The sequence below is a fragment of the Lycium barbarum genome, chromosome 3, assembly GCF_019175385.1.
Source record: "Lycium barbarum isolate Lr01 chromosome 3, ASM1917538v2, whole genome shotgun sequence".
Taxonomy (NCBI): Eukaryota; Viridiplantae; Streptophyta; class Magnoliopsida; order Solanales; family Solanaceae; genus Lycium; species Lycium barbarum.
The window spans coordinates 98,614,321-98,623,288 of NC_083339.1; the positions used below are offsets into that span (position 1 = coordinate 98,614,321).

The 8,968-nt window shown below is 37.6% G+C and overlaps 1 protein-coding gene across 1 annotated transcript; it reads left to right on the plus strand.

Moving 5' to 3' along the window:
* Nucleotides 1–2,366: 2,366 nt before the first annotated feature.
* LOC132631051 (uncharacterized) lies at nt 2,367–3,422 on the plus strand. The gene is made up of 2 exons (XM_060346651.1): nt 2,367–2,960; nt 3,117–3,422. The coding sequence occupies exons 1-2, from the start codon at nt 2,367–2,369 to the stop codon at nt 3,420–3,422; spliced, it is 900 nt and encodes a 299-aa protein (XP_060202634.1).
* Nucleotides 3,423–8,968: the final 5,546 nt, after the last annotated feature.

Sequence of the window (8,968 nt, forward strand, 5' to 3'; positions counted from 1 at the left end):
CTTATTTGATGTTTCTAAAGCATTATGTGCTAAACTCTTGTGGAAATTTAGAACTACAAATACTCTATGGTCAAATTATATGTAGAACAAGTATTATAAAAGGCACTACCTCGGTATGTGCCTTGGAAAGGAGGATCTCAAGTTTGGAAAATGATGATAGAAGCTAGAGACAACATGGAGCATGAAATGTGGTGGGAGCCAAGAAATGGAACTGCTAATAGATGGTTTGATAATTGGACAAAACTTGGAGCTTTATAATACTTAGTTCCTGATGATTTTGTTGTGGATGAAACAGTACAAGATGTGAAGGAATTGAGAAATCAGGATGGATGGAACATGACTAAACTACAACAACTTTTTCCTACTGATATTGTTGATCATATACTGGAAGAATTAGACTTTCATGAATCTACAGAAGAATGGGATAAACCAAGGTGGATGATGACAGCATCTGGTAAATTTACAGTTGGAAATGCATGGGAGCTCTTAAGAAGGAAACCTGGGAAGTCTGATATATACAAAAGCATGTGGATACCAGGTTTGCCTTTCAAAATCTCATTCTTTTTCTGGAGATTGTGGAAATGCAAACCACCAATAGGGGATATAGTGAGAAGGATTGGGATTGATACAGAAGGAAAATGCTATTGTTGTGATCCTAAACAATGTGAAACTGTAGATCATCTATTTGTCACAGGAAAAATTGCTTCACAGGTCTGGAGATATGTTAAAGTTGTTGTAGGAATCACAACAACTTTGCTTCAGGTGAAACAACTGATAAATGTCTGGTGGAATGCTGATTTTTCATCTAAGTTCAAATCTATTATTAGAGCCATACCAGTGATCACAATGAGGAAAATATGGAAGTGGAGAAACACTGTGGTGCATGGAGGGAAGATGACAATCAATAAGGTGATATAAAATAAATTTGACCATACAACAGTTGTGCAGAGTTAGAAATCCAAGAATACAAGTACCAAAGTCGCTTCCACAGATTATGCAGATGTTTGAAACATACAAACCATATATAGTGAGCAAGATAGTGAGATGGAATTTTCCTATGCCATGGTGGTTTAAGTGTAACTCAGATGGTGCTTCTAGAGGCAATCCAGGGCCAAGCTCAGTGGCATTTTGTATTAGGAACTCTGACGGAGACCTGGTGCATGCTGCAACTAGAAGAATATCGGATGGATCAAATTTAGTTGCTAAAGCAATGGCATTACAGGAGGGGTTTAAATACTGTGTGACAAATGATCTATTGCCTATAATCTTGGAGACTGATTCAATGACTCTTAAAATGATCTTGACATGACAATGGGAAGTACCATGGAGTATCTCTTTGATCATAAAGGATATTACAAGGTTGAGGAAGGATAAGGAAGTGAGAGTGGAGCATGTACTGAAGGAAGGAAATGGATTGGCAGATTTTTTGACTAACTTTGTTTTTAATTTTGCAGGTGAACATCATTTCAATAGTTACCAATCACTTCCAAGGAAAGCAAGACAGATTTTGAATACTGAAAAAGCACAGATGCCATACATCAGAATCAAGCAAGCCAAAGATCATCAGATTCTAGGAGATTAACACATGCAATGAGGATTCTGCAATATGTCAAAACTGCAGTAATCAGGCCTAGAACAAATTTAGCAGATTGAATATAAGGACTTTTGGACAGGTTACAACAGTGGTATTAGTGTGATTTTGCACCATTTTGTAACGGAAGGGGTATATTTACACAACATTTATAACGGAGGTATATCTGCTCTAAATCATAGAATTGAGGAGTATTTTTGCACTTTTTCCCATTAAAAAATATGCTATAATATTTATTTGTCTATAAAAAAAATGAATATTATATACTCTCTTTGTCCCAATTTATGTAGCATACTTTTCTTTTTAATATGTCCTAAAGAGAATATAACTTTTTCTGTATTTATAAATAATTTAACTCTTTGAGCTGATTTATAATCTATATTATATTAAAAGTGTGAAGGGCCTTAGAAATGTTGATTGAACTTTTTGCCCTTCATTAAAAGACTCGGCAATAGATAAAATAGTCATTTACTATTTTTTTAATATTAATCAATAATTAATTAATAAATTTATTGTTGTTATAAATATTATTATAATATTGTGATGTCTATCTTTAGGAGAGATTTTAGGGTTTGTGACTTTGGCACCAAGTCAATTCTCTCCTATAAATAGAGATGTTCTCTTCATTGTATATCATCCCTCATAAGAGAAATAAGAACTCTCCCCTCTTCTCTCTTGTTCTACATTATTGTTCTATAACACGTTATCAGCACGAGACTCTACCGTCTCAAGGAATTTTTCAAGGTTAAGGTACTATTTTTATTCTCTCTATTTTATGGCTAACCATACAAAACTCGAGTTCGTTGCCCTTGATATTTCGGGCAAGAACTACCTATCATGGGTGCTAGATGCTGAAATCTATCTTGATCCTATGGGTCTTGGAGACACCATTAAAGAAAATAATAAAGCATCCAACCAAAAAAATGCCAAGGCTATGATATTCTTGCGTCATCATCTTGATGAGGACCTGAAAATTGAATATCTTACTATTAAGGATCCACCCGTTTTATGGAAAAACTTGAAAGAAAGGTATGACCACCTGAAGATGGTCTTCCTCCCAAAAGCACGACACGAATGGATCAATCTAAGGCTACAAGATTTCAAATCAGTTATGAAGTATAACTCTGAGATGTTCAGAATTACTTCTATATTGACACTATGTGGAGAAAAGATTAGTGATTCTGATAAGCTGGAAAAGACGTTCTCCACTTTTCATGCCTCGAATGTGCTCCTACAACAGCAATATCGAGAGAAAGGTTTCACAAAGTATTGTGATTTGATTGTTCATCTTCTTGTGGCAGAACAAAATAATGATTTGCTGATGAAAAATCACGAGAATCGACCTACTGGCGCTGCACAACTCCCCGAAGTGAATGCGGTGTATGCCCACTACTCCAGGCACGGAAAAGGTCGTGGCCCCGGTCGTAGTCATGATAATAGTCGTGGTCGTGATAATAGTCGTGGTCGTGGTCGTGATAATGGTCAAAGATGAAATTATTTTCCTGGTATTAATCACTCTTCAAAGAAAAATCACCACCAAAAGGGGAAAAATAAGGATGATAGGCATGAAGTGCCAGAAGCACGTGGCTCAGCAAACAAATGCTATCGATGTGGTGGAAGTGGACACTGGGCACGTACCTATCGTACGGCGAAGCGCTTGATTGAGCTTTATCAGGCATCAATTAAAAGAAAAGAGAAAAATCCCGAAGCTAATTTTATCTCTGAAAATCAAATTGACATCACACAATTGGATGTAGCAGATTTCTTTGAGCACCCTGAAGAAAAGATAGATCACTTGATTGGTGATGGTTCTGTGGTTAGAGATAATTGAGTTGTTTATTTTAATGTTTACTAGTCGTAGTAGTTGATGAATAAAAGACCATGTGACAGTAGCTGTTTACATGACTACTATTTTTAATTAGTCTAGATTTAGTTAGTTTATTATAATTGGTTATTAATAGAAAAATTGATTTGATTCCGTCTAATCTTTTAATAGCACATTACAAATGAACTTAATGACTATATATGCGTTGTGTTTCAGTGACTCTTGTTTATGATTAGTTTTAGTATTAAGCATAGTGATACAACAAACTGCTTCATGTGAATCTGCAAGTTAATATGTTTTTAAAACTTTTCAACGGAGGACCTTGCATTATGCATGCTTACCTATACTAATGTCCATCCAGACACTAACATGTCATGTCATGTAATGTAATGCATATCCTATATAAAATAACAAAACCAAGTGCACAACTACTACTTTGTCAGACGTTAGGCGTACATAGTAAGTATTTTTTTTGTTTGTTTCGGATTAAGCATGACAGTTGATACATTTAATATATTGTTTGGCCTTTTGGATATATGAGTCAACTGTCTATTTCATTAAATTAGTATCATCATATGAAGTCTTGGATACGTTAATAAAGGATTCTTTGAAAAGTATCGTGAGCATGAAAAACTTCAAAAATTTGAAAAGTAAGTTGTTGTATCCATTTAGACTTTCTTACCATAGTGTTATCTATTTTAAACAATATGGTAAGAATACTATTTGACGCAAAACAAACAACTGAAAACTTATCAAGTTTAAGCATATACCATGAAAGTGTACGTCTCTTTGTTATATTGCTTAGTAGATTATAGCCATTATAGTACTTAGTTTTCACTTTGTATTGTATGACAGTGCTACTATTTAATGTGTATTAATTTGGCCTTGTGTATGTCATTCCATTTGAAGATATGGATAACTCTCAAATCAAGTTTGGATTAAAATCCAATTATGAAGACATTTGTTTGATTGATTCTGCTACTACACACACGATATTCAAGGACAAAAGATATTTTTCTCATTTACTTATTGTCACGACCCGTCTAGAGGGCCGCGACGAGCACCCGGTGCTAGCCCACCTGGGCACCCCTTACCTTACACTTATGCTTACATCTAGGTGAGCCATACAATTAAACATATAAATCTATTCATTCATCATACTAGTCCCATTGGACGACAATGCCTTTATATCATAATTGGCATCTATGCCACATCAACGTACATGAGCTGACGAGGCTATCAAAATGATATACAAAATATAGGCCGACAAGGCTAGACATATCTAACCATATACACGTGGCTACGAGCCTCTAAGAAGGGTATAACATATCACATGAGCGGGACAGGACCCCGCTATGCCCATAATTATATACACAAAAGAATAAGTACCCAAAAGCTATGGCTCCGAATGAAATGGAGCCCTGCTATGTAATCTCTGAGAAAGCAACTATCGATCAAGCCTGTCTCCCTGGGCACCTGCGGGCATGACGCAGCATCCACAAACAAAAGGACGTCAGTACGAAGAATGTACTGAGTATGTAAAGCATGATCAATATCAATATAGAAGCATAAATAGCAACATAAGAAATAGCATAGGATGGGAGATGGCAATATCGTTGTCATATGCACTTACTTGCCTTTCATAGGAACTTCCCATTTCTAATACGTATTTGTGTACATACATCATTATCCGCATTCCATAATAGTACCTGTACCATATTTGTGCTCGTATTCGTATACATGTCGTGATTCACATTCATATACATAATCATATCATATTCGTATTCATATCATATACATAATCATTTACATAGCATACCCGACCACGTAGGATCGGTGGTTCATACATACTTGGCCAATCAAGGCTCAAGGTTACTCATACCTGGCCCTACCAAGGCTTCAGGGTTACATCTACCTTGCCCTACCAAGGCATCAGGGTTATCCATACCCTCTGCAGAGGTGTGCGCGCATTTTGTAATCGTATACATACTTATTTACATATCATACCCGGCCCCATAAGCTCGGGGTTCCATAATAGTCATACATAGATACATACACATACTAGCTCATAAGCATCATCACTATTAACATCATTATCATCATCGTCATCATTATCGTCATCGATAACATTATCACTATTATCGCCATTCGTCACATCTATCTTTATAGGCTTACTCGTTGTACGAGGAACTAGTACGATCGTAGCGTATCAAGAATCGTGAGCTTACTAGCTCGGAAGATCAAATCACTTGAAAGACATCATAGACTTATGGAAGATTTAGACGTTTGGCCAAAGAACCATGCCTTATGAAAGAAGGGTTAGCCTTACATACCATTCTGTTGCACTATTCTACACTTGCGCGTTCTGCTCCAACGCTAGCGTTTCGACCTTCATTAAAGTCATACTATCGTTAGAATCGACAACTAGCACACATGGCTAAAGCTAGAGAAAATCGGACAGCATCTTCTCCATAACGTATCTCAACTCCCAAACGTCAATAATAAATTCACGATGCCATAACAATAGCCACTACTCATTCACATTATCCATATTTCTAGACTTACATTCAATTCATCTATAACCATGGCTATAACACACAACTATGTCTATTCACGTACATTGCTCATCTCATGTTCTCAACATCATTTATAACACATTTACATCACAATACATCAAGACTCATAACTCAATTCAAACTATTTCTCCAAATGTCACTAGTCATCATTCATGACCCATTTTCCTATACTCATCTAATGTCCAAGCATTTGACTCTCAAATACCTTAAACAACATATAAATACCATAAATCGTACCTTAGATGTTGTAGGAACGAGCCTTGGTTGATAATACTCCACTTTGAGCAAAACCCTAGTTTATCTCCATTTGGATTTCTTGACCTTGGATGATCTTGATGGTTTTCTTACACTTGATTCCCTTGATTTATGTTGTTGATCACCTAATATCCTTGAACTCTTGTGGAATATATGTAGAGAGATGTTCTAGAGAGAAGGGGTGTGATGTCGAAGTGAAATGAAATAAGCCTTGGTCCCCTTATTTAATGACTTAAAAATTTGATTTGAAGTGCACAGTGGTCGTAAACTTGGTTTACGGTCCGTATTCCAGTTTACGGACCGTCCTTCGTGGTCATATTTAATCATATCAGAACCAGAAACTCAAACTGAGATGTGGTGATTTACGGACACAGTTTACGGGACGTAAACCACTTTACGGTCCGTATTTTGGGTCGTATTTAACCATTTGCTCATTTGGCAGAAAGTTGAAGTTTGTGAAGCCAAATACGACATGGAAGTTTACGGGCCGTATACCACTTTACGGTCCGTATTTCACTTTACGACCAACTGGCCAGAATGCAAACCTGCAACTTTTCATATTTCCAAAACCTATAATTATTCATTATGGAGCATAACCTATCTCTTATTGCAATTGCCTTCGGAATCTTACTTAGGGTCGTCAAATGTTATCTCTTACTGATGAAAGCATCGGATACTCGTACTCCTCACGGGTCCATTCACTTGGACAACAATGGAGGATTTTTCCGAGGTGTAACATTCTCCCCCCCTTAAGAGCATTCGTCGTCGAATGTTTAAAGTCTTCGAGGATTCTATAAAAATTTCGCCAGAGTCTCCCCTATAATATGGCACTACCATCCTGTCACAACAACCCAAAATATCATCACCTCACAGGGCTACATCACAATATCAACATATCTATGGCCACAGACGACCAAAAGCATGAAAAGGAAATCATACATACCTCATGCCACTGATGTTTCATCTTGAATCTCTCCCAAGGGCTGAAATAAATGAAGCTATCTAGATCGCATACTTTCTTCTGCTTCCCATGTCATTTCTTCTCGTTTACTGCTTCTCCATAAAACCTTAACTGAGGCCACTTCTTTGTTTCTATGCCTCCGTACTTGCCTATCTAGTATGGCAATGGGCACTTCTTCATAAGACAGCTTTTCTGTCACTTGTACATCATTTATTGGCACAATCTTAGTAGGATCTCCTACACATTTTCGAAGCATCGAGACATGGAAAACTGGATGGACTGACTTCAAATCCGGAGGTAGATCTAATTCATAGGCCACTTTGCCCACCTTGCGCACAATCTCATAAGGTCCAATGTACCGGGGACTAAGCTTCCCTTTCTGCCAAATCTCATTACACCTTTCATCGATGACACTTTCAAGAATACCCAATCTTTCACTTGGAACTCTAAGTCTCTTCGGCGATTATCCGCATAGGACTTTTGATGACTTTAGGCTGCTAATAACCGATCTTGTATGAGCTTGACTTTCTCTATTGCTTGCTGGACCAAGTCTGGCCCTATTAATATAGCCTCTCCTGTTTCAAACCACCCAATTGGGGATCTACACTTTCGCCCATATAAAGCTTCATACGGTGCCATTTGAATGCTAGAATGATAATTGTTATTGTAAGCAAATTCAATGAGTGGAAAATGGTCATCCCAATTTCCTCAAAAATCTATCATACATGCCCGCAACATATCTTCAAGAGTTTGAATGGTACGCTCGGCTTGTCCATCAGTCTGTGGGTGAAATGTCGTGCTAAGGTGCACTTGGGTTCCCAAACCCTCTTGGAAAGACTTTCAAAAATTAGCCATGAACTGAGTTCCTCTATCCGAGATAATATATACTGGGACACCATGGAGTCTTACTATCTCTTTAAGATAAAGCTTTGCATAATCTTCTGCCACATACGTCGTTCTGACCAGTAAGAAATGAGCTGACTTTGTGAGTCTATCCACAATCACCCATATGGAATCATACTTACGTCGAGAACGGGGTAAGCCTGAAATGAAGTCCAGGTTAATCACTTCCCATTCCCAAGTTGGGATTTCTATAGCTTGCAACAATCCACCCGGCTTTTGGTGCTCGATTTTCACTTGCTTGCAAATTGGACATTGAGCTACGAATTCCACTATAACTTTCTTCATTCCATTCCACCAATATATAGACTTAAGGTCATGATACATCTTTGTCGCTCCGGGGTGGATGGAGTAGCGGGAACAATGGGCTTCTGTTAAACCTCGGAAAAATCTTTCGTTGGTACGCAAGTGAATGAACTAGTGATGAGTATGAGCGTACGATGTTTCCGCGAGTAAGAAATAACATTTGACGACCCTAAGTAAGATTACGAAGGCAATCACAATAAGAGAGAGGTTATGCACCATAATGAATAATTATAGGTTTTGGAAATGTGAAAAGTTACAAGTTTGAATTCTGGCCAGTGGTCGTACAATGAAATATGGACCGTAAAGTGGTATACGGTCCGTACACTGCCATGTCGTATTGTGGTTTCAAAATCAAACTTTCTGCCAAATGATCAATGGTTAAATACGACCTGGAATACAGACCGTAAAGTGGTTTACGGCCCGTAAACCATAATCGTAAATCACCATGTCCCAGCCTGATTTTCTGGTTCTGTTATGATTAAATACGACCACGAAGGACGGTCCGTAAACTGGAATACGGACCGTAAACCAAGTTTACGACCACTGTGCACTTC

Bases quoted from the DNA above. Each gene is read 5' to 3' on its own strand.
- LOC132631051 (XM_060346651.1), top strand. From the start codon at position 2,367: ATGGCTAACCATACAAAACTCGAGTTCGTTGCCCTTGATATTTCGGGC. The intron at 2,961-3,116 runs GTGAATGCGGTG...CACTCTTCAAAG, and splicing joins GCGCTGCACAACTCCCCGAA to AAAAATCACCACCAAAAGGG.